The 27,218-nt window shown below is 38.8% G+C and overlaps 1 protein-coding gene across 1 annotated transcript in view; it reads left to right on the forward strand.

Moving 5' to 3' along the window:
• The window catches only part of MYH15 (myosin heavy chain 15), a 182,889-nt gene that overhangs the window by 112,623 nt on the left and 43,048 nt on the right, over positions 1 to 27,218 (forward strand). The window contains 3 exon segments of the mRNA XM_068545552.1: positions 1,163 to 1,253; positions 4,737 to 5,126; positions 19,106 to 19,232. Of these exon segments, the coding sequence (XP_068401653.1) occupies positions 1,163 to 1,253; positions 4,737 to 5,126; positions 19,106 to 19,232 (608 nt within the window).

Raw genomic sequence — 27,218 nt, forward strand, 5'->3', positions numbered from 1 at the left:
AGAGGGTAGATCTCATGTTAAATATTCTTCAATTAAAAAAAAACCAGCAAAAACCATTAAAAAACAAAACCATTAAAAGACAATATAGGTGGTAAGTCTTAGGAAACTGGCAGGTCAGACTGAATGAGTCACAAAAATCCAAAGGCATAAAAGGAATATATTGATAAATTTGATGTTGATACATCAACATTTTAAACATTTATGTGGCATAAGCCAACATAAATAAAACTGGGGCAAGTTAGAAAGTGGAAGAAATATCTGCAGCAGATATCAAAAAATAAATATCAAGAGTATTAAAGGAAAATCTATAATTCAATAATTAGATGAACAACCTAACAGAAAAATGGGCAATGGGCACAAGTGGACAGTTCATTTGTTTTATTGCCCATTTTAAAATCCTCATAGTTGATAACATGCTGTCCTCACTAGTAAACAAGGACATTCATTATAAAAAAATGACATACTAATCTGTTAGATTAGGACAAATTTAGAAGTATGCTAATGTTAAGTGTAAATGTAGAGAAATAACCTCACACTGCTATTGGAGGCCAAAGGCAAGGTTATAAGTTTTTAAACACAAACCTATACCTGATGCACCAATTCCCTGCTCAATATCCACTCTGTAGAGACACATGTACACAAGGGTGCATGTATATGAACAGCATTACTTGTAAAAGTAAAATTTGGGGGGAAACCTCAATGCTTATTAATAGGGAAATGGATAAATAACCACATGATGTCTAAATCATAAACTAGTATGTCAGTTAATTTTTAAGTGAACTAATCTATGTGTAGGCCAACATGGAAAAATCTCCATGTATTATTGGGTTAAAAATGTTGTAGAATTGTAAATTCAAATGTATACAATATTATACCTTTCACAGTAAAGAAAACGAAACTATTTCTACTGATGTGTAAGCACAAACATGTGTCAATACTTAGAAAAATGTCTGGAAGGATTCACACAGAACTGATTATGGTGGTTACCTCTAGGCAAGGAAGAGAGATTGGGTATAATAGCCTAGAAGACTTCAGCTATAGATGTAATAGTTGAATTTTTTACAGTGAATGACTTCATGTGTTATTACTATAATTTAAAGAATATTTAAACAAAATGTTATTACTCTGAGCAATTCCACTTGATACCTCTTTTCCCTAACAGGAAAGAATTAGAAATGAATCAGAGGAGTTCAAAGGTGGAGAATGAGAAAGGTCTGGGGGCTCAGCTTCAGAAGATGGTTAAAGAGCTCCAGGTAATCATTTATCAAATACCTGCGTGCACCTGTAGTTAGATCCGTGGGTGATGATTGACACTTCAGTGACACATGCTCTGCCAAGGTACCCATAGCTCTAGCCAACTATAGACGAGGCAGCAAAGAGCAGTGGTTGAGAAGGTAACCTGGCATTCTATAGATATGTGACTCTGGAAAACATTACTGTTTAAGCTTAGATTTCCTTATCACGAAGATAATAAGAAACAAGTAGCTAATTTGTTGAACGTTTGACATAAACTAGGTATTGTGCTAAAATCCTGGACGTCTATATTTTTACCCATTAATCCTCCTGACAACCTTTGAGCTAAAATTAAATGCAACAGTACATTTAAGTGGTAAGCTCAGTGCCTGACCCATGGTAAGCATTCAATGCTACCAATTTAATTTTTTATGATGATTAGTTTTTGTGATTAGAAGGCAATTATGCTGAAAATCTGTCTTGTAGCTACTTGTAGCCTCAAAACATTATTTGATAATGGGCAGCTATTTATAAGTTTTAGACCATGCAACTGTTTTATACTATATGACCACATTATAAAGTTATTTAAAGCGTGGATACATTTAACTCCTCACGTATACATGCAGATGGATTTTTTTCCTTTGAAGCTAAGTATTTATCTCACTAATGTAACTATTACTCAAAATAATTTTGGAACTTTTTTCTGATTATTACCTTCTGAGATATTTTGAGCCAAATTAGACCAATCTCACTGCTTTATGGGCAAGCTTTCAGACAATATTAATCTCCAAGTGATTGCTTATCATATTAACCAGACTTCTCTTCAAATGATACTTTACCCAAAAAATGTTCAATTTATCCAAAATACAAATTTTCTTACCCTGATGATTTAAAAAAACTCTCTAAAGGTTCTTTCCTTTTTTTTTTTAATGTCTGAAACATTTATATTAACATATTTCCATGCAAATAACCCAAAGAAAGTTTAGTATTAGTTGTTTTTGTTTGTTTGTTTGTTTTTTGTTTTTTTATACTGCAGTTTCTTATTAGTCATCAATTTTATACACATCAGTGTATACATGTCAATCCCAATCGCCCAATTCAGCACACCACCATCCCCACCCCACCACAGTTTTCCCCCCTTGGTGTCCATACGTTTGTTCTCTACACCTGTGTCTCAACTTCTGCCCTGCAAACGCTTCATCTGTACCATTTTTCTAGGTTCCACATACATGCGTTAATATACAATATTTGTTTTTCTCTTTCTGACTTACTTCACTCTGTATGACAGTCTTTAGATCCATCCACATCTCAACAAATGACTCAATTTCGTTCCTTTTTATGGCTGAGTAATATTCCATTGTATATATGTACCACATCTTCTTTATCCATTCATCTGTCGATGGGCATTTAGGTTGCTTCCATGCCCTGGCTATTGTAAATAGTGCTGCAATGAACATTCGGGTGCATGTGTCTTTTTGAATTATGGTTTTCTCTGGATATATGCCCAGCAGTGGGATTGCTGGATCATATGGTAATTCTATTTTTAGTTTTTTAAGGAACCTCCATACTGTTCTCCATAGTGGCTGTATCAATTTACATTCCCACCAACAGTGTAAGAGGGTTCCCTTTTCTCCACACCCTCTCCAGCATTTGTTGTTTGTAGATTTTCTGATGATGCCCATACTAACTGGTGTGAGCTGAAACCTCATTGTAGTTTTGATTTGCATTTCTCTAATAATTAGTGACGTTGAGCATCTTTTCATGTGCTTCGTGGCCGTCTGTATGTCTTCTTTGGAGAAATGTCTATTTAGGTCTTCTGCCCATTTTTGGATTGGGTTGTTTGTTTCTTTAATACTGAGCTGCACGAGCTGTTTATATATTTTGGAGATTAATTCTCTGTCTGATGATTCATTTGCAAATATTTTCTCCCATTCTGAGGGTTGTCTTTTCATCTTGCTTATGGTTTCCTTTGCTGTGCAAAAGCTTTTAAGTGTCATTAGGTCCCACCTGTTTATTTTTGTACAGGAGGTGGATCCACTCTAGGAGGTGGATCAAAAAAGATCTTGCTGTGATTTATGTCAAAGAGTGTTCTGCCTATGTTTTCCTCCACGAGTTTTATAGTGTCTGGTGTTACATTTAGGTCTTGAATCCATTTTGAGTTTATTTTTGTGTATAGTGTTAGGGAGTGTTCTAATTTCGTTCTTTTACATGTAGCTGTCCAGTTTTCCCAGCACCACTTATTGAAGAGACTGTCTTTTCTCCATTGTATATCTTTGCCTCCTTTGTCATGGATTAGTTGACCATAGGTGTGTGGGTTTATCTCTGGGCTTTCTATCTTGTTCCATTGATCTATGTTTCTGTTTTTGTGCCAGTATCATATTGTCTTGATTACTGTAGCACTAAAGGTTATTTCTAAAGAAATGTTTCAGAAATGTTTGGTTCAGTGACAGTATTGTTATAAATAAAGGTATTGGATCCCAAGATAACTAATTGGAAGGGGATCACGATTACCTGGATGTGGAAATCATACATTTTTTGGCACCTTCTCTGTCATAACTCATCTACAGATTAGATAGCCTTACTTATTGGGCTGGTCTAGATATTAGCTTCCTCTCAGCAATCATACCCTTATTTAATGAAATTTTTAATATCCTAAAATAGAAGTTATCCTTTTTTCCCTATACTCTAACCTATGCCTAATTATTTAAGGTGATGTTAATGACCATCCTTGGTTTTACTGTACTGTCCCACAATGATGCTGTCAAGATTTGTAGAGCTCTTTGCCGTTACACTGAAAGACTTTCGGGCTCTGAGAGTTCTTATCACTTCTTTTCTTTGTCTTATAATTCTGCTTCTAATGATATCAGATTATTATCCAATTTAGTAGTCGCATTCCTCCACCAAATTGAAATTACTTGTTATTTCTATTTTCCTGCTACCTTAAATCACCTACAGACTAAGAAACCAAGTAACCAGGTTTGTCAGAGTTGTGTGTAAAATTAAGTTGATGCTTATGAGTTAGCTGCTTGAACTCAGAGGTATTTAGTCTATTAATCAGATTTTTGCCCAAGTTTCCAATAGTTGAGGTTGTCAGGTAAGCAAATTCCAGATAAATGAGGTATTGTATGTAACATTCATCATGTTATTTTTTTAATAAGCTCTCTTTAAAATGATTCCTTGTTATATGAAAAATATTTTCTATTCCTTTTGGAAAGTGCTCTTTATTAAAATTTCCTCTTCATGTATGTAGTATAATGAGGTTGCTTATCACCAAGGCCTGCGAAATTGGGAGGAATTACAAATTTTAATTCTGCTCTTGGTACTGGTTTGGATCAAATCGCTTAATTTCTCTGTATTCTATCTTCTTTAACTATAAAATGAGAACCAAAAGTGTTACGTTGTTTTTCTTAGTCGTGAGAAATAAAAAAAAAAATACAGTAGAGCTCTTGAATATAAAATATGCTACAAGTGCTTAGTAAAATCAAAATTATTTATTGCTACAGACTCAGATACAGGTTTTGAAAGACGAACTGGGAGCTGAAAGGACCACTTGAGCCAAGGTAGAAAGGGAGAGAACTGACCTCACCCGAGAGCTGGAAGACCTGAATGAGGGGCTGGAGGAGACAGGAGGGGCCAGTTTGGCTCAGCTGGAAATAACTAAGAAACAAGAAACAAAATTCCAGAAGCTCCGCCGAGACATGGAAGAGTCCACACTGCACTTTGAGGCAACCTCTGCCTCTTTGAAGAAGAGACACGAAGACAGCCTGGCTGAGCTGGAGAGCCAGGTAGAAGATCTACACCAGGTCGAGCAGACACTGGAAAAAGACAAGAGTGACCTGCAGCTCAAAGTGAATGACGTCCAGACCCATGTTGAGCAGATGACCAGAGCTAAGGTAAGGAACATTGCCAAGCCCTCCTTGAGGATTTAGAACATGGAAATAGGCAGAGGAGGGAAAGGAAAAGAAAGCTAAAGCAAATTGGTGACTCAAAGTATTTGCTAGTGGAGGCTAGAGATCTTCGGATTGGCTAGACCAGGTCTAATCTCAGTGATTGTTAAAGTCACATGACCATCCCCTGAAGGTAGCCTGACAGTGGCTTCTGGTTTCATTGGAGTTCCAGTCCATGTTCCCTGTTGGTCTCTCTAGTGTTGATGTAGTAAGTAGGCTGGACACGTGAAACCACGAGCTCATGAGTGGTGCTTCTCTCTTGAAGGATGGCTTTGAGTTGGGAGCACTCCACGGCGGGGCTCAGGTACTTCGAGTCCTTCTGAACAAATGGCGGCACAAATAGCTTTGCGGGGAGGAGAGAACTTTTTCTCCTTCATGTCCTGTGGCATCTCTTTAACGAGCCAACACTAGGAGAAACTTTATCACATGTTCTTTCTTCACTGAGCCCATTAATCTCTACACTGCCAGCTCTCATCTCCAATGACTAGTAACAGATCACAGGTAAGAGCTGCCTTACCTCCTGGCAGTTGAGAGGAGCCTTGCTTGAGGTCACACAAATTGGTGACCAAATTGGTCACACAAATTTGGTGCCAAATTGTCCTTGTGAGCAGAATTTGTAGTCATCCGGGAAAGATGAACCAACAATAAAGCTTGATCTTTATGGACGGTGGCCAAAAAAATGTAGAATTTCTTCAGAGATACTGAGTGACTCCTGAAACGTTTAGCATTAATTTCCTTTAAAGACCACGTTGAGTAGAAACACAACTACCCTGCTTTTCCTTCTCTTTCTTTCTTTCCACTGTCTCTGCCAACCCACCTCCAATTATCTTAAAATATAAATCTAGTGAGGACTTAGGTCCTCTCTTCCTCCGTCTCTCCTGTATTCTGCATTTTGTATCGATTCTGTCCTCAACTCAACAATGAAAATATTCTCACTCCTTGCCCTTGTAGGCTTTCATCTTCTTTTGTCAGCCCAAGTGAGCCCTGGAAGACCTTACTCTCTTCATACTCTTTGCCTCTCATTCATCCTCAGGAACTCTTCTGTTTCTGTACATTTTAGTAGGAAGTCATAAAATCATAAAACTGTTGATAGGTTCACCATAAATCCATACTAATTAGGTGTGAATTTTATACTTTCCAACTTCCTGTAGAATTTCATTGCTGCTCAGAAGTTCTTTGTTCTTCTAACTCACTTTGTTTTATTTTAGAAGAGAAACAGACCTCTAACCCTGCCTTTCTGAATCTTTCCTTTTGATAAATGTTAACATCTTACTGATAAGATTAAGACCATTAATTATAACTTCTCTCTTCTCCTTATAAGTTATTCACTCATCCATTTGTTTCCTTCTTGTTCCAAAGAATAAAATATTCTTCCACATGGGCATTATTCACCCATTGCAAAAAACAAAATAAAAGACTTTTCCATACTAAGAATGGTATTTTGAGCAAAAAGCAAAGTCTGTCCATATCTGTCTTAATCTGACTCCTTGACCAAAAAGTAATGTTCTATTTATCTATTGATATGTAACAAATCACTCCAAAACCTTAGAGTTAAAACACAAATTTATTATTCTCTCTCTTGGTTCTGGGGGTTGACAGGCTTATCACAGATGGCGGTTGAGACTGGAATCATCCGAAGGTTTACTCATCTGTGTGTCTGACTCCTGGGCTGGGATAGCTAGACAGTTGGGGGCTGGTTGGAAATCTCTCATTTTGTGTGACCTCTCCATGTAGCTAACTTGGGTTTCCTCATAGCATGGCAGCCGTAGGGGAGTTGGACTTCTTACATGGCAATTCAGGGCACTAAAAGCAAATATTCCAAGAGACCAAAGGAGCAAAGACTCTTGTGAGGAAGGCTTACAATACAGTGGAGTGATTCTGTGTGACTCCCAACAGCGATGAGTCACAGGGATAAGGTCTACACATGGCTGCGAATACTAGAGACTGTGGCTCCCTGGGGGGCCATCTTTGGAGACTAGCTCCCACAAGTAGGTGTATACCTCACTATCTCTTACTCCTTTAACCCCTGCAATTTCTTTTATTTCCTCTGATTATCTTTAAAGTATTTTCTTTTTTTTTTAACGTCTTTATTGGAGTGTAATTGCTTTGCAATGGTGTGTTAGTTTCTGCTTTGTAACAAAGTGAATCAATTATACATATACATATATACCCATATCTCCTCTCTCTTGCATCTCCCTCCCACCCTCCCTATCCCACCCCTCTAGGTGGTCACAAAGCACCAAGCTGATATCCCTGTGCTATGCGGCTGCTTCTCACTAGCTATCTGTTTTACATTTGGCAGTACATATAAGTCTATGCCACTCTCTCACTTCGTCCCAGCTTACCCTTCCCACTCCCCACATCCTCAAGTCCATCCTCTACGTCTGCGTCTTTATTCCTGTCCTGCCCCTAGGGTCTTCAGAACAATTTTTTTTTTTTTTTTAGATTCCATATATATGTGTTAGCATATGGTATTTATTTTTCTCTTTCTCACTTACTTCACTCTGTATGACAGACTCTAAGTCCATCCACCTCACTACAAATAACTGAATATCGTTTCTTTTTATGGCTGAGTAATATTCCATTGTATATATGTGCCACATATCCTTTATCAACTCATCTGTCGATGGACACTTGGTTTGCTTCCATGTCCTGGCTATTGTAAATAGAGCTGCAATGAACATTGTGGTACATGACTCTTTTTGAATTATGGTTTTCTCAGGGTATATGCCCAGTAGTGGCATTGCTGGGTCATATGGTAGTTCTAATTTTAGTTTTTAAAGGAACCTCCATACTGTTCTCCATAGTGGAGGTATCAATTTAGATTCCCACCAACAGTGCAAGAAGGTTCCCTTTTCTCCACACCCTCTCCAGCTTTTATTGTTTGTAGATTTTTTAATGATGGCCACTCAGACCGGTGTGAGGTGATACCTCATTGTGGTTTTGATTTGCATTCTCTAATGATTAGTGATGTTGAGCATCCTTTCATGTGTTTCTTGGCAATCTGTGTATCTTTTTGGAGAAATGTCTATTTAGCTTTTCTGCCCATTTTTGGATTAAGTTGTTTGTTTTTTTGATATTGGGTTGCATGAGCTTCTTGTATATTTTGGAGATTAATCCTTTGTCAGTTGCTTCATTTGCAAACATTTTCTCCCATTCTGAGGGTTGTCTTTTCATCTTGTTTATGGTTTCCTTTGCTGTGCAAAAGCTTTTAAGTGTCATTAGGTCCCATTTGTTTATTTTTGTTTTTATTTTCATTTCTCTAGGAGATGGGTCAAAAAGGATCTTGCTGTGATTTATGTCATAGAGTGTTCTGCCTCTGTTTTCCTCAAAGAGTTTTTACAGTGTCTGGTCTTACATTTAGGTCTTTAATCCATTTTGAGTTTATTTTTGTATTTGGTGTTAGGGAGTGTTCTAATTTCATTCTTTTACATGTAGCTGTCCAGTTTTCCTAGCACCACTTATTGAAGAGGCTGTCTTTTCTCCATTGTATATCCTTGCCTACTTTGTCATAGATTAGTTGAGCATAAGTGCGTGGGTTTATCTCTGGGCTTTCTATCCTGTTCCACTGATCTATATTTCTGTTTTTGTGCCAGTACCATACTGTCTTGATTACTGTAGCTTTGTAGTATGGTCTGAAGTCAGGGAGCCTGATTTCTCCAGCTCCATTTTTCGTTCTCAAGATTGCTTTGGCTATTCGGGGTCTTTTGTGTTTCCATACAAGTTGTGAAATTTTTTGTTCTAGTTCTGTGAAAAATGCCAGTGGTAGTTTGATAGGGATTGCATTGAATCTGTAGATTGCTTTGGGTAGTAGAGTCATTTTCACAATGTTGATTCTTCCAATCCAAGAACATGGTATATCTCTCCATCTATTTGTATCATCTTTAATTTCTTTCATCAGTGTCTTATAATTTTCTGCATACAGGTCTTTCGTCTCCTTAGGTAGGTTTATTCCTAGGTATTTTATTCTTTTTGTTGCAATGGTAAATGGGAGTGATTCCTTAATTTCTCTTTCAGATTTTTCATCATTAGTGCATAGAAATGCAAGAATTTCTGTGCATTAATTTTGTATCCTGCTACTTTACCAAATTCATTGATTAGCTTTAGTAGTTTTCTGGTAGCATCTTTAGGATTCTCTATGTATAGTATCATTTCGTCTGCAAATAGTGACAGCTTTACTTCTTCTTTTCCAATTTGGATTCCTTTTATTTCTTTTTCTTCTCTGATTGCTGTGGTTAAAGCTTTGAAAACTATGTTGAATAATAGTGGTGAGAGTGGACAACCTTGTCTTGTTCCTGATCTTAGAGGAAATGGTTTCAGTTTTTCACCATTGAGAACGATGTTGCCTGTGGGTTTGTCATATATGGCCTTTATTATGTTGAGGTAAGTTCCCTCTATGCCTACTTTCTGGAGGGTTTTTATCACAAGTAGGTGTTGAATTTTGTTGAAAGCTTTCTCTGCATCTCTTGAGATTATCATATGGTTTTTACCCTTCAATTTGTTAATATGGTGTTTCACATTGATTGATTTGCGTATATTGAAGAATCCTTGCATTCCCAGAGTAAACCCCACTTGATTATGGTGTATGATCCTTTTAATGCACTCTTGGATTCTGTTTGCTAGTATTTTGTTGAGGATTTTTGCATCTATGTTCCTCAGTGATATTGGCCTGTAGTTTTCTTTCTTTGTGACATCTTTGTCTGGTTTTGGTATCAGGGTGATGGTGGCCTCGTAGAATGAGTTGGGGAGTGTTCCTCCCTCTGCTATATTTTGGAAGAGTTTGAGAAGGATAGGTGTTAGCTCTTCTCTAAATGTTTGATAGAATTGGCCTGTGAAGCCATCTGGTCCTGGGCTTTTGTTTGTTGGAAGATTTTTAATCACAGTCTCAATTTCAGTCCTTTTGATTGGTCTGTTTATATTTTCTATTTCTTCCTAGTTCAGTCTCAGAAGATTGTGCTTTCCTAAGAATTTGTCCATTTCTTCCAGGTTGTCCATTTTGTTGGCATATAGATGCTTGTAGTACTCTCTCATGATTCTTTGTATTTCTTCAGTGTCAGTTTTACTTCTTTTTCATTTCTAATTCTATTGATTTGAGTCTTCTCCCTTTTTTTCTTGATGAGTCTGGCTAATGGTTTACCAATTTTGTTTATCTTCTCAAAGAACCAGCTTTTAGTTTTATTGATCTTTGCTATCGTTTCCTTCATTTCTTTTTCATTTATTTCTGACCTGAACTTTATGATTTCTTTCCTTCTGCTAACTTTGGGGTTTTTTCGTTCTTCTTTCTCTAATTGCTTTAGGTGTAAGGTTAGGTTGTTTATTTGAGATGTTTCTTGTTTCTTGAGGTAGTATTGTATTGCTATAAACTTCTCTCTTAGAACTGGTTTTGCTGAATCCCATAGGTTTGGGGTCGTCATGTTTTCATTGTCATTTGTTTCTAGGTATTTTTTGATTCCCTCTTTGATTTCTTCTGTGATATCTTGGTTATTAAACTGTGTATTGTTTAGCCTCCATGTGTTTGTATTTTTTACATATTTTTTCCTGTAATTGATATCTAGTCTCATAGCATTGTGGTCGGAAAAGATACTTGATACGATTTCAATTTTCTTAAATTTACCAAGGCTTGATTTGTGACCCAAGATATGATCTATCCTGGAGAATGTTCCAGGAGCACTTGAGAAGAAAGTGCATTCTGTTGTTTTGGATGGAATGTCCTTTAACTATCAATTATGTCCATCTTGTTTATTGTGTCATTTCAAGCTTGTGTTTCCTTTTTTATTTTCATTTTGGATGATTTGTCCATTGGTGAAAGTGGGGTGTTAACGTCCCCTACTATGATTGTGTTACGGTCGATTTCCCCTTTTATGGCTGTTAGCATTTGCCTTCTGTATTGAGATGCTCCTATGTTGGGTGCATAAATATTTACAGTTGTTTATCTTCTTCTTGGATTGATCCATTGATTATTATGTAGTGTCCTTCTTTGTCTCTTGTAATAGTCTTTGTTTTAAAGTCTATTTTGTCTGATATGAGAATTGCTACTCCAGCTTTATTTTGATTTCCATTTGCATGGAATATCTTTTTCCATCCCTTGAGTTTTAGTCTGTATGTGTCCATAGGTCTGAAGTGGGTCTCTTGTAGACAGCATATATATGGGCCTTGTTTTTGTATCCATTCTGCCAGTCTGTGTCTTTTGGTTGGGGCATTTAATCCATTTACATTTAAGGTAATTATTGATATGTATTTTCCTATTACCATTTTCTTAATTGTTTTGGGTTTGTTATTGTAGGTCTTTTTCTTCTCTTGTGTTGCCCCACCTAGAGAAGTTCCCTTAGCATTTGTTTTAAAGCTGGTTTGGTGGTGCTGAATTCTCTTAACTTTCCTTTGTCTGTAAAGGTTTTAATTTCTCTGTCAAAGCTGAATGAGATCCTTGCTGGGTAGAGTAATCTTTTTTTAAAATTAATTTATTTATTTTTGGCTGTGTTGGGTCTTCGTTTCTGTGCGAGGGCTTTCTCTAGTTGCGGCAAGTGGGGGCCACTCTTCATTGTGGTGTGTGGGCCTCTCACTATCGCGGCCTCTCTTTTTGTGGAGCACAGGCTCCAGACACGCAGGCTCAGTCGTTGTGGCTCACGGGCCCAGTTGCTCCGCGGCATGTGGGATCTTCCCAGACCAGGGCTCGAACCCGTGTCCCCTGCATTGGCAGGTGGATTCTCAACCGCTGCACCACCAGGGAAGCCCTAGTTTAATCTTTGTTGTAGTTTTTTCCCTTTCATCACTTTAAGTATGTCCTGCCCCTCCCTTCTGACTTGCAGAGTTTCTGCTGAAAGATCAGCTGTTAATCTTATGGGGATTCCCTTGTATGTTATTTGTTGCTTTTCCCTTGCTGCTTTTAATATTTTTTCTTTGTATTTAATTTTTGATAGTTTGATTAATATGTGTCTTGGCGTGTTTCTCCTTGGATTTATCCTGTATGGGACTCTCTGTGCTTCCTGGACTTGATTGAGTATTTCCTTTACCATATTAGGGAAGTTTTCAACTCTAACCTCTTCAAATATTTTCTCAGTCCCTTTCTTTTTCTCTTCTTCTGGGACCCCTATAATTCGAATGTTGGTGCATTTAATGTTGTCCCAGAGGTCTCTAAGACCGTCCTCAATTCTTTTCATTCTTTTTTCTTTATTCTGCTCTGCAGTAGTTATTTCCACTATTTTATCTTCCAGGTCACTTATCCATTCTTCTGCCTCAGTTATTCTGCTATTGATTCCTTCTAGAGAATTCTAAATTTCCTTTATTGTGTTGTTCATCATTGTTTGTTTGCTCTTTAGTTCTTCTAGGTCCTTGTTAAACGTTTCATTCTATCTGTCCATTGTATTTCCAAGATTTTGGATCATCTTTACTATCACTACTCTGAATTCTTTTTCAGGTAGACTGCTATTTCCTCTTCATTTGTTTGGTCTGGTGGGTTTTTAACTTGCTCCTTCACCTGCTGTGTGTTGCTCTGTCTTCTCATTTTGCTTAACTTACTGTGTTTGGGGTCTCCTTTTCACAGGCTGCAGGTTCGTAGTTCCCGTTGTTTTTGGTGTCTGCCCCCAGTGGGTAAGGTTGATTCAGTGGGTTGTTTAGGCTTCCTGGTGGAGGGGACTGGTGCCTGTGTTCTGGTGGATGAGGCTGGGTCTTGTCTTTCTGGTGTGCAGGACCACGTCCAGTGGTGTGTTTTGGAGTGTCTGTGACCTTATTATGATTTTAGGCAGCCTCTCTGCTAATGGGTGGGGTTGTGTTCCTGTCTTGCTAGTTGTTTGGCATAGGGTGTCCAGCACTGTAGCTTGCCGGTTGTTGAGTGGAGCTGGGTCTTAGCGTTGAGGTGGAGGTCTCTGGGAGAGCTTTCGCCGTTTGATATTACGTGGAGCCAGGAGGTCTCTGGTGGACCAATGTCCTGAACTCAGCTCTCCCACCTCAGAGGCACAGGCCTGACACCCGGCCAGAGCACCAGGATCCTGTCAGCCACATGGCTCAGAAGAAAAGGGAAAAAAGAAAGAAAGAAAGAAAGAAAAAATATAAATAAAAAGAATTACAGTTATTAAAATAAAACCTAAAAAAGTATTAAAAATAAAAAAATTAAAGTTTTTAAAAAAAAAGAATAAAGAAAGAAGGAAGAGAGCAAGACAATCAAAAAACAAATCCACCAATGATAACAAGTGCTAAAAACTATATTAAAAAAAAAAAAAACAAAAAAAACGGACAGACAGAACCCTAGGACAAATGTTAACAGCAAAGCTATACAGACAAAATCACACAAGGAAGCATACACATACACACTCACAAAAAGAGAAAAAGGAAAAAAAAAATATATCTATATGTTAAAAAATAAAAGGAAGAGAACAACCAAATCAATAAACAAATCTACCAATGATAATAAACTCTAAATACTAAACTAAGATAAACATAAAACCAGAAACCAGTCAGTCTCATACAGCAAACCCCAAGTCTACAGTTGCTCCCAAAGTCCACTGCCTCAATTTGGGGTGATTTGTTGTCTATTCAGGTATTCCGCAGATGCAGAGTACATCAAGGTGATAGTGGAGATTTAATCTGCTGCTCCTGAGGCTGCTGGGAGAGATTTCCCTTTCTCTTCTTTGTTCGCACAGCTCCCGGGGTTCAGCTTTGGATTGGCCCCGCCTCTGCATGTAGGTTGCCTGAGGGCATCTGTTCCTGGCCCAGACAGGACAGGGTTAAAGGAGCAGCTGATTCGGGGTCTCTGGCTCACTCAGGCTGCGGGGAGGGCAGAGTGTGGAATGAGGGGCGAGCCTGCGGCGGCAGAGGCCGGCGTGACGTTGCACCAGCCTGAGGCGCCGTGCGTTCTCCCGGGGAAGTTGTCCCTGGATCACGGGACCCTGGCAGTGGCGGGCTGCACAGGCTCCTGGGAGGGGTGGTGTGGAGAGTGACCTGTGCTCGCACACAGGCTTCTTGGTGGCCGCAGCAGCCTTAGCCTCTCATGCCCGTCTCTGGGGTCCATGCTGATAACCGCGGCTCACACCCGTCTCTGGAGCTCGTTTTTTTTTTCTTTTTTTTTCTTTTTTTTAAAGGCTCACGGGCCTAGTCGCTCAGCGGCATATGGGATCTTCCCAGACCAGGGCTCAAACCCATGTCCCCTGCATTGGCAGGCAGATTCTCAACCACTGTGCCACCAGGGAAGCCCCTGGAGCTCTTTTAAGTGGCTCTCTTAATCCCCTCTCCTCGCGCACCAGGAAACAAAGAGGCAAGAAAAAGTCTCTTGCCTCTTCGGCAGCTGCAGACCTTTTCCCGGACTCCCTCCCGGCTAGCTGTGGTGCACTAACCCCTTCAGGCTGTGTTCACCCCGCCAACCCCAGTCCTCTCCCTGGGATCCGACCTCCGAAACCCGAGCCTCAGCTCCCAGCCCCGCCCGCCCCGGCGGCTGAGCAGACAAGCCTCTCGGGCTGGTGAGTGCTGCTCGGCGCCGATCCTCTGTGCAGGAGTCTCTCCGCTTTGCCCTCCGCACCCCTGTGGCTGCGCTCTCCTCCGTGGCTCCGAAGCTCCCCCGCTCCGCCACCCGCAGTCTCTGCCCACGAAGGGGCTCCTAGTGTGTGGAAACCTTTCCTGCTTCACAGCTCCCTCCCACTGGTGCAGGTCCCGTCCCTATTCTTTTGTCCCTGTTATTTCTTTTTTCTTTTACCCTACCCAGGTACGTGGGGAGTTTCTTGCCTTTTGGGAAGTCTGAGGTCTTCTGCCAGCATTCAGTAGGTGTTCTGTAGGGGTCGTTCCACATGTAGCTGTATTTCTGATGTATTTGTGGGGAGGAAGGTGATCTCTACGTCTTACTCCTCCACCATCTTGAAGGTCTCTCTTAAAAGTATTTTCTTAATTGGTTCTTTCAAAATTCAGTAATGTCTACCTTTCCTCAAATTAGCATGTCTAAAACCAAACTTATCCCCTTCTGAAGCTGACATATTTCCTGTGGACAGTTTTGTTACCAGCAGCACCCTGTTTCTTCCGTCACCCAGACTCTAAGCCTAGAATTGATTATTTGTTTCCTCTCTGTTCGTGGCTTTCCCATCAATTATTACAGCAGGTCAATTTTGCACTGTCTTGCAGCTTTTCATTCCATTCCCACTCACGTGTATGACTTTCATTTTCTTTTAACTGGACTATTGCAGTGGTTTTCTAAATTATCTTTTTTTGCTTTTAGTCTTTTTTTCCAATCTATTTTAAATAGTATCTGTATGAATATTTCGAGAGATGGCTTTATTGAATCATGTCCCTGCTTCAAAGTGAACTCCAAACTTGTGCCCTTCAAGGTATCCTGTGGCCTGTGATCTGACTCCACTTGCCCTGCCTGTTTTAGATTCTGGTACTTTGTTTCCTGGACCCTCTATTTCAGCCAGATATCCACTTTCCTACCAATATGCCTTTTCCAACTAAACCGTCTCCCTGGAATGCTCAAGTTCAACTTTCCTTATTAAGATTTTATCTGTTTCTTAATTCTTTTAGCACTTCTGGTGTCCCCTTTTACTGCTGCATTGTATGGTCTTTTCACTTTGCTTCAATAGAAGACATCTCTAAGGCAGAAACTAGGTCTTATTTTACTCATGTTTACTACATGCTTTCCGTAATCTGTACACTCAGTTACTAGCATTAATCTGTTACATATGCCTCTTGGGAATTCTGTGGCTCATAGGTTTAACAATTCGTCCAGGGTCACAAAAATTATATGGCAGAGCTGGGCCTCAGCTCCAAATCCTGTGTATATCTGTGGGTGACTGCATTCTGCCTTACATATTTGTTGGTGGGATAAAGTGATTCTGTTCACCCTCATAGGCATACACATTATGCTGAACTTTATCCTGAATTGTTTACTTCATCTTTTCTTGACTTATAATGCCAGAAATGCCAATACTCAGTGGTACAGTGGAAACTGAAGCATTTTTGAAAGTATATTAGGCTGACAGAGAGGCCCAGGGCAATTTAGAAGTTATAGGCAATCTCACAATTATCTTGATTATTTTGAATTCCCATTGGTTCCTGAATTTCTAGGAGGCAGCATTTTTATGCATCATTTTAAGAGCCAGCTTTAGGATGAGTGTGCATTATTTCATTAACCTTTTCTTCTTGGTATCAAAATTTAGTGTCTATCTTTAGGCTTAAACTTGAAGTTCTTTTGAAGGTACCACCCCTTTGAATGTTATATCCCTGTACAGGCCACCTTTAGATGAACAATCTCATTGTCTTTTGCAGATCTTGCTTATGGAAATACTTTTTCAATTGAAAACACTATACCAGTGTAAACAATGCCCATGGATAACTACCATCTGAAGCGGTGCCTAAGGGCAAGTGTCTTTCCTGCGTGCCCAGCGGCTGCCTACTCTGCAGATGTGCACAGCTGGCTTCTCTTGAAAACTGGGGATTCTCTGGCTCCTTTGCTTGCCATATCCACAACACTGACTAAGTTGTCTTATAGAGATCTGTATTCTTTTACCCTCAGCAAACAGGTGTGTAGCAGAGCACACTCATGGCCACAAGCAGAATTGGCATTTCTCCCATCTGGCTGTGCTCTTCTTGGCCCCAGTTCATGGGTCATTTATTATTGGAGAGAACATAAAATAAAGATGGTTCACAGAGTCATCATATTTTTATCCAGTTTCTTCTGGGACCCGGGATTCATGACAATCTGAGCAAACTGGGACGTTAAGTCAATTAATCCTTAACATTTCCTTTGTTGTTATGTCATAAAATGGATGCTTAGGAATCTAGTATCTAGTGCCTGACTTTTTTTTTTTTTTTTTTTTTTTTTTTTTGCGTCTGCACAGGCAATTATCAGTTCAAATCCTAAACCCAATGCATACTACCTGTGTGAATTTGGGCAAGGTATTTAGCCTCTCTAACTCTGTTTTCTCATTTATAAAACAGAGGCAATCTGAGTTCTTGAGGAATATTGTGAGGAAAACAGCAAGTGTGCCAACTTTGACTATCAAATTACTTTCAGAAGTGGGAGCAAACATATTCAACGTTCGAAATATTAGAAATTACAGATTATCTAAAAACTGTTACCTGTGTCACTACTATAGCTTATAGTAGCAAGTGGAGAATGTGGGTAATTGAGTGTGGCTGGCATTTGACATCAGTGCTCTAAACTACATGATGCTGATGGCATTGTAGAGAGAGCTGATCATTGAATCTTTGCCAGGTCTGGTTTCATAACCACCACCAAGCGTGGGTGTGCTACGGAACATCTGAGAATAGAACTGTTCCTTGTCGGCCTCCAAATGGGCAGGCACCTGATTTGCCTCTTCCCTTGTTTGCTAATCAGTGGATAATATCCCAAGTCAGTTAAAAAAAAACAAACAAACAAATTTGGGGGTTGGGGTTTATAAGGAAAGCTTGAAGGTGACTTCTAAGTAAACTGTGGTGGATATGTTGGCCAACCTCTCACTAAAGTCTGCAGTAATTTGAGTGTCCTAGACATTTATTAAGTGCCTATTTTGTGTCAAGCACTACACTTGGCCTTGGGAATATGAGATGTAATCTAGGAGTCTTTCATAAAGATTTTAAAATAGTCATTAGGGTAAGCTTAAAGAGAACAATCTTCAACAGAGCATAGGTTCCAGCAGAAGAGGTCCAATATTTGCTGATTCAGAAGTTTCCCAGAGGACCAAACCTGGTGTCATCTTTGAAACGTTTTTGGTCCTTGGCCATTGCTATATCATAAAAATTAGTTTAACATTGAAACTATTAGACTCACTACCAGATTTCACAGTTTTCACTATTTTTTTGGAATGCCATTGGTGTGATCCTTTCTTTGTTGTTGTTATCCCTCCCCCTTCTTCCCCTCCCCCTCCTCCTCCTCTTCCTTCTTTTTCCATAGTACTATTTCTTTATAGAGACGAAAGTCTCATGGGGCTGTTTTATGAATTGTGATTTAAAACATGTAAAGAACAAAACACAAAAACAGCTATGTGAAATCTCCAGAACTGTGGTTCTATAGTACCACCAGTGTCATTTTATGACTTCTGACCATATTAATAATGAGAATGCAAATTATAGCTAGGTAAAGAGGATAGCACCATCTTACATTTGGCAGCTCTTCGTCCTGAAAATATTGGGTTTCATAGTCATTGGCATTAGTTTCCAGAGTGTGGCAACAGTCTGATGATTAGATTGGTTACTTAAACCAGGTAGAAGTGCAAAGGCCACATGCCATATCCATTTCTTCAAACATGAACAACCAATTCTGAGAAGTTAGAGTTTGGGATTGAAACGTTAACTCAACAGGGTAATCAGGAACCTGCAGCCTTTGTGATTGGGAGGGTCCAGTTGTTTTGACAGTTTAAATTTCTGTTATTGTGCTACTGCAGCTCAGATCTATCTGCTTTCTCCTATCCTTCTTGGCCAGCCCTTTGGATTTCCTTCCTTCCTCCTCCACCTCTTCCCATCTTTCCTCTCCCTTCCCTCTGAGCCTACCCCCTTGTTAACTGAGCTCCTAATATGTGCTAGACACTATTCAAGGCACTGGGGGTATAATCTGTGATTAGATGGAATCTCTACCCTCATGAAACATATTCTAGCAGGAAAGAAAGATGGTTAAATATATAATACAATGTCAGGAAGTGATTATGTACTTCATCACTGACACGTTTTCTTCTTCAGAAAAGCAATGAATGCTAGAGAGGGTCCCCAGTACCCGAAGAGTCGTTTCTCCATTAATACCTATAATCTGAAAAGTTTGGGCCTCTGAGGGGCCCAGACCCTGAGTGTATTGTGCTTTCCTAAATTAGAAGACATGGTTTCCCAATGTTGGCTGTGGCTTTCAGGGCAGAGGAGAGCACAAGGGTCCCGGGAACCACCCCTCCCCTCCTTCCTTATGCAGCTAATTCAGCATGGTCTCTATAAACCATGTCCAATCTTTCCTTCTCAACTTGTAGGGTAATGCTGAGAAGCTCTGTAGTCTGTATGAGGAGCACTTGAATGAAGCAAATGCAAAACTAGATGAAGTGACTCAGTTGGCAAATGATCTGACAGCACAGAAAACAATGCTACAGAGTGAAAATGGTAAGTAAACTTTCAGTGCTGCTTCACTTATGAGTCTCAATCCAGCAGACTGGTAGAGAGACCACTGAAATGGTGAAACAGTTATTGAGCCTGAGTGGGCACTTAAAAATTCTAGGGGACAAATGAGGCCCTTGATGTTACCTTGTCCACAGACATGCTCTTGTCTGGGAAGGATCACCTCTGTACCACCTTGGGAGTCCCCGCCCAGGTCTCTTCCATGAAGGGGAAATGCAATATGCAGTTGACTGGAGCAAGTTTCAAGATCAAAGGATGGTAGGGGCTGTCCACACAGTCTATAAACATGCCTCTTTATCACATCTACCTCATTGAAATTGGCATTTTTCCTCATTTTCAATAATGAGCCCACACCTCTTTTTTTATATTTAAATTTATTTAAATTTATTTTTTTAATTGAAGTATAGGTAATTTACAATGTTGTGTTGGTTTCAAGTGTACAGCAAAATGATTCGGTTATACATACATATGTATTCTTTTTCAGAGTCTTTTGCATGGTAGGTTATTACAAAATACTGAGTATTGTTCCCTGTGCTATACAGTAGGTCCTTGTTGTTTACCTATTTTATATATAGTAGTGTGTGTATGTTAATCCCAAACTCCTAATTTATGTCCCTCCCCCATCCCTGCTATCCCCTTTGGTAACCATAAGTTTGTTTTCTATGTTTTCTATGTCTGTGAGTCTACTATTTGTTTTGTAAATAAGTTCATTTGTATCATTTTTTAAAATTCCACACATAAGTGATATCATATGATATTTGTCTTTCTCTTTCTGACTTACTTCACTTAATATGATAATCTCTAGGTCCATACATGTTGCTGCAAATGGCATTATTTCATTCTTTTTTATGGCCGAGTAATATTCCATTGTGTATACACATATATATATACACACACATCACAGCTTCTTTACCCATTCATTTGTGGATCGACATTTAGGTTGTTTCCATGTCTTGGCTATTGTAAATAGTGCTGCTATGAACGTTGGTTTTCTCTAGATATATGGCCAGGAGTGGGATCGCTGGATCATATGGTAATTCTTTTTTTAGTTTTTCAGGCACCTCCATACTGTTCTCCATAGTGGCTGCACCAGTTTACATTCCCACCAACAGTGTAGGAGGGTTCCCTTTTCTCCATACCCTCTCCAGCACTAATTGTCGACTTTTTGATGATGACAGTTCTGACTGGTGTGAGGTGATACCTCAGTGTAGTTTTGATTTGCATTTCTCTAATAATTAGTGAAACTGAGCATCTTTTCATGTGCCTGTTGGCCATCTGTATGTCTTCTTTGGAGAAATGTCTATTTAGGTCTTCTGCCCATTTTTTGATTGGGTTGTTTGTTTTTTTGATATTAAGCTGTATGAGCTGTTTATATATTTTGGAAATTAATACCTTGTGGGCCACATTGTTTGCAAATATTTTCTCCCATTCTGAGAGTTGTCTTTTTCCTTTGTTTCTGGATTCCTTTGCTGTGCAAAAGCTTTTAAGTTTAATTAAGTCCCATTAATTTATTTTTGTTTTTATTTCCTTTACCCTAGGAGACAGATGCAAAAAGATACTTCTGTGATTTATGTCAAAGTGTGTTCTGCCTATGTTTTCCTCTAGGAGTTTTATAGTATCCAGTATTACATTTAAGTCTTTAATCGATTTTGAGTTTATTTTTGTGTATAGTGTTAGAGAATGTTCTAATTTCATTCTTTTACATGTAGCTGCCCAGTTTTCCCAGCACCACTTCTTGAAGAGACTGTCTTTTCTCCATTGTATATTCTTGCCTTCTTTGTCATAGATTAATTGACTGTAGTGTGTGGTTTTTTTTCTGGGCTTTCTCTCCTGTTTCATTGATCCAGATGTCTGTTTTTGTGCCAGTACCATACTGTTTTGATTACTGTAGCTTTGTAGTATAGTCTGAAGTCAAGGCACATGATTCCTCCAGCCGTGTTCTTCTTTCTCAAGATTGTTTTGGCTATTCAGGGTCTTTTGTGTTTCCATACAAATTAAAAAACTTTTTGTTCTAGTTCTGTGAAAAATGCCACTGGTAATTTGATAGGGATCACATTGAATCTGTAGATTGCCTTGGGTAATATGAACCCACACCTCTTTTTTACACTCAGTAAAAGCCATAGTCTGTACAATGGCCTACAAGGGTCAGATGCTTGGACCCCATTATCTCTCTGACTTCTTCTACTTTCTCTTCTCTCATTCTGCCTTGGTCACTTTGACCTTTTGCTGTGTTTTGAACATACCATGCACACTCCCACCCTAGAGTCTTGCCCTGAGTATTTCTTCTGCCCAGAACACCCTATTAATTCAGCAAAGACTTAAAGATGAGGGTTAATCAAATAGATCTGGGGGGAGTCAGGATAGGCCTTGTTGGGAAGGTGACATTTGAGTGCTCTCAACCAGTTTTCTCCATGTGCTTCTGTTTTCATAGCATTTAATACCTTCAAAGAAGCTACATGCTTGACATAATAAATAAGTCTGTCGTGTCTCCACCTGCCAGAATGTAAGCTACACAAGGGTAGGGGTCTTTGTTTTGATCACTGATTTTTGTCAGTCATCTGGAACAATGCCTGCCACTTATTGGAGATCCACAAACATTTGATCAATTGAAAGTAGAACAGTGTTCCGTTGACTTATTCTTAGCTATCAAACACTATTGTTAGTGAGATATTTTTCCTATATTTTACACGGTGGCAACCTATTTAAGGTTTTTCTTTTTCAATTTGTCATGAGCTTTTTTGTGTCTTGAATACTCAGTCATTTATAAGAGTGCTTCTAATCCATCAAGTAGATGGACAATGGTTACTTCATCTTGCCCTGTAACTTGCTTGTCTGCTGTGAACAGCATGTGGCTAGCTGTTTGTCTGTAATTAGAATTATTTTTAGTAGTATATTCCCAAAGATAGAATTCCTAGTTCAATGAAAATAAACAATGTGTTCTTGATGCCCAGAGGCACTCACTTTAAAACGAGAGTGAAAACCGTTTGTCCTTCTGCCTATGGACACCTCTGTTTCTAGATGTTAATCTAGAGTCAAAGCTAAATTAAAATGAACTGGCAAAATAACAAACCTGGAAATCTAGAAGAGGAAAGAGTTTTGGATTCTAGCAGGGACACTAAGTAGGACTCTTATGCTGGTGACAGGGTGTATCACACTTGACCTCATTACAAAACCCCCAATTTGATCTTCTGTGCCATTTAGGATGTAGTCTGCATGGGGACTGTGAAGTTCAGAGACTAAGCTGGAGTATACCTTTATGTCCAGCTCTGAAGGTAGTATTGTATACAAGTTTTTTCATAGGCATTGCCTACCTCCCTCTACCTATTGGCATTAATTTACTACTCACTTTTTTGATGAGGAAATTGGTGGGTGAGTGAAATGAAAGTGGATCTGAGATGATAATTCTGCTTAGGATGCAGGACCTTTTATTTCCTCCTTTATTCTTAGCTTTACCTTTTGGCTTTTGTACGAATTAAATTTTAACTATATACCTATCCAAACCTCCCCTCCTCTCACTAGGTCTATGCTCCAGGATTTTTGCTGCTTTTTTTTGCTACTATCACCAAAGTTTCTTTCTCATGCCCTGTCCTGTCCATTGATTATACTCTGCTTTCAAAGGAGACCAACGGTAAATGTGATCAATTAAGCCATGTTAAGTGGGTCCTAATTCTATAAAATATGTGATATGTTTGTCCTTTTTTTTTTGTAACATCTTTATTGAAGTATAATTGCTTTACAATGGTGTGTTAGTTTCTGCTTTATAACAAAGTGAATCAGTTATACATATACATATGTTCCCATATCTCTTCCCTCTTGCATCTCCTTCCCTCCCACCCTCCCTATCCCACCCCTCTAGGTGGTTACAAAGCACTGAGCTGACCTCCCTGTGCTATGCGGCTGCTTCCCACTAGCTATCTATTTTACATTTGGTAGTGTATATATGTCCATGACACTATCTCACCCTGTCATATCTAACCCCTCCTCCTCCCAATATCCTCAAATCCATTCTTTAGTAGGTTTGTGTCTTTATTCCCATCTTGCCACTAGGTTCTTCATGACCTTTTTTTTTTTTCCCTTAGATTCCATATATATGTGTTAGCATACTGTATTTGTTTTTCTCTTTCTGACTTACTTCACTCTGTATGACAGACTCTAACTCCATCCACCTCATTACAAATACCTCCATTTCATTTCTTTTCATGGCTGAGTAATATTCCATTGTATATATGTGCCACATCTTCTTTATCCATTCATCCGATGATGGACACTTAGGTTGCTTCCATGTCCTGGCTATTGTAAATAGAGCTGCAATGAACATTTTGGTACATGACTCTTTTTGAATTATGGTTTTCTTAGGGTATATGCCCAGTAGTGGGATTGCTGGGTCGTATGGTAGTTCTATTTGTAGTTTTTTAAGGAACCTCCATACTGTTCTCCATAGTGGCTGTATCAATTTACATTCCCACCAACAGTGCAAGAGTGTTCCCTTTTCTCCACACCCTCTCCAGCATTTATTGTTTCTAGATTTTTTGATGATGGCCATTCTGACCGGTGTGAGATGATACCTCATTGTAGTTTTGATTTGCATTTCTCTAATGATTAATGATGTTGAGCATTCTTTCATATGTCTGTTGGCCATCTGTATATCTTCTTTGGAGAAATGTCTATTTAGGTCTTCTGCCCATTTTTGGATTGGGTTGTTTGTTTTCTTGTTATTGAGCTGCATGAGCTGCTTGTAAATCTTGGAGATTAATCCTTTGTCAGTTGCTTCATTTGCAAATATTTTCTCCCATTCTAAGGGCTGTCTTTTGGTCTTGTTTATGGTTTCCTTTGCTGTGCAAAAGCTTTTAAGTTTCATTAGGTCCCATTTGTTTATTTGTGTTTTTATTTCCATTTCTCTAGGAGCTGGGTCAAAAAGGATCTTGCTGTGATTTATGTCATAGAGTGTTCTGCCTATGTTTTCCTCTAAGAGTTTGATAGTGTCTGGCTTTACACTTAGGTCTTTAATCCATTTTGAGTTTATTTTTGTGTATGGTGTTAGGGAGTGTTCTAATTTCATACTTTTACATGTACCTGTCCAATTTTCCCAGCACCACTTATTGAAGAGGCTGTCTTTTCTCCACTGTATATGCTTGCCTCCTTTATCAAAGATAAGGTAACCATATGTGCGTGGGTTTACCTCTGGGCTTTCTATCCTGTTCCACTGATCTATATTTCTGTTTTTGTGCCAGTACCAAACTGTCTTGATTACTGTAGCTTTGTAATATAGTCTGAAGTCAGGGAGCCTGATTCCTCCAGCTCCATTTTTCATTCTCAAGATTGCTTTGGCTGTTCGGGGACTTTTGTGTTTCCATACAAATTGTGAAATTTTTTGTTCTAGTTCTGTGAAAAATGCCAGTGGTAGTTTGATAGGGATTGCATTGAATCTGTAGATTGCTTTGGGTAGTAGAGTCATTTTCACAATGTTGATTCTTCCAATCCAAGAACATGGTATATCTCTCCATCTATTTGTATCATCTTTAATTTCTTTCATCAGTGTCCTATAATTTTCTGCATACAGGTCTTTTGTCTCCTTAGGTAGGTTTATTCCTAGGTATTTTATTCTTTTTGTTGCAGTGGTAAACGGGAGTGTTTTCTTAATTTCACTTTCAGATTTTTCATCATTAGTATATAGGAATGCAAGAGATTTCTGTGCATTAATTTTGTATCCTGCTACTTTACCAAATTCATTGATTAGCTCTAGTAGTTTTCTGGTGGCAGTTTTAGGATTCTCTATGTATAGTATCATGTCATCTGCAAACAGTGACAGCTTTACTTCTTCTTTTCCGATTTGGATTCCTTTTATTTCTTTTTCTTCTCTGATTGCTGTGGCTAACACTTCCAAAACTATGTTGAATAATAGTGGTGAGAGTGGGTAACCTTGTCTTGTTCCTGATCTTAGTGGAAATGGTTTCAGTTTTTCACCATTGAGGACAATGTTGGCTGTGGGTTTGTCATATATGGCCTTTATTATGTTGAGGAAAGTTCCCTCTATGCCTACTTTCTGCAGGGCTTTTATCATAAATGGGTGTTGAATTTTGTCAAAAGCTTTCTCTGCATCTATTGAGATGATCATATGGTTTTTCTCCTTCAGTTTGTTAATATGATGTATCACGTTGATTGATTTGCGTATATTGAAGAATCCTTGCATTCCTGGAATAAACTCCACGTGATCATGGTGTATAATCCTTTTAATGTGCTGTTGAATTCTGTTTGCTAGTATTTTGTTGAGGATTTTTGCATCTATGTTCATCAGTGATATTGGCCTGTAGTTTTCTTTCTTTGTGACATCTTTGTCTGGTTTTGGTATCAGGGTGATGGTGGCCTCGTAGAATGAGTTTGGGAGTGTTCCTCCCTCTGCAATATTTTGGAAGAGTTTGAGAAGGATAGGTGTTAGCTCTTCTCTAAATGTTTGATAGAATTCGCCTGTGAAGCCATCTGGTCCTGGGCTTTTGTTTGTTGGAAGATTTTTAATCACAGTTTCAATTTCAGTGCTTGTGATTGGTCTGTTCATATTTTCTATTTCTTCCTGGTTCAGTCTCGGTAGGTTGTGCATTTCTAAGAATCTGTCCATTTCTTCCAGGTTGTCCATTTTATTGGCATAGAGTTGCTTGTAGTAATCTCTCATGATCGTTTGTATTTCTGCAGTGTCAGTGGTTACTTCTCCTTTTTCATTTCTAATTCTATTGATTTGAGTCTTCTCCCTTTTTCTCTTGATGAGTCTGGCTAATGGTTTATCAATTTTGTTTTCTTCTCGAAGAACCAGCTTTTAGTTTCATTGATTTTTGCTATTGTTTCCTTCATTTCTTTTTCATTTATTTCTGATCTGATCTTTATGATTTCTTTCCTTCTGCTAGCTTTGGGGTTTTTTTGCTCTTCTTTCTCTAATTGCTTTAGGTGCAAGGTTAGGTTGTTTATTCGAGATGTTTCCTGTTTCTTGATGTAGGCTTGTATTGCTATAAACTTCCCTCTTAGAACTGCTTTTGCTGCATCCCATAGGTTTTGGGTCGTCGTATCTCCATTGTCATTTGCTTCTAAGTATTTTTTGATTTCCCCTTTGATTTCTTCAGTGATCACTTCGTTATTAAGTAGTGTATTGTGTAGCCTCCATGTGTTTGTATTTTTTACAGATCTTTTCCTGTAATTGATATCTAGTCTCATAGCGTTGTGGTCAGAAAAGATACTTGATACGATTTCAATTTTCTTAAATTTACCAAGGCTTGATTTGTGACCCAAGATATGATCTATCCTGGAGAATGTTCCATGAGCACTTGAGAAAAATGTGTATTCTGTTGTTTTTGGGTGGAATGTCCTATAAATATCAATTAAGTCCATCTTGTTTAATGTATCATTTAAAGCTTGTGTTTCCTTATTTATTTTCATTTTGGATGATCTGTCCATTGGTGAAAGTGGGGTGTTAAAGTCCCCTACTATGATTGTGTTGCTGTCGATTTCCCCTTTTATGGCTGTTAGTATTTGCCTTATGTATTGAGGTGCTCCTATGTTGGGTGCATAAATATTTACAATTGTTATACTTTCCTCTTGGATCGATCCCTTGATCATTATATAGTGTCCTTCTTTGTCTCTTGTAATAGTCTTTATTTTAAAGTCTATTTTGTCTGATATGAGAATTGCTACTCCAGCTTTCTTTTGATTTCCATTTGCATGGAATATCTTTTTCCATCCCCTCACTTTCAGTCTGTATGTGTCTCTAGGTCTGAAGTGGGTCTCTTGTAGACAGCATATATATGGGTCTTGTTTTTGTATCCGTTCAACCAGTCTGTGTCTTTTGGTGGGAGCATTTAATCCATTTACATTTAAGGTAATTATCGATATGTATGTTCCTATTCCCATTTTATTAAATATTTTGTGTTTGTTATCGTAGATATGTTTGTCTTAACCCCCTAATGCAGGGGTCCCTAACCGCTGGGC

This window comes from Eschrichtius robustus, chromosome 6 (genome assembly GCF_028021215.1).
Source record: "Eschrichtius robustus isolate mEscRob2 chromosome 6, mEscRob2.pri, whole genome shotgun sequence".
NCBI classification, from domain to species: Eukaryota; Metazoa; Chordata; class Mammalia; order Artiodactyla; family Eschrichtiidae; genus Eschrichtius; species Eschrichtius robustus.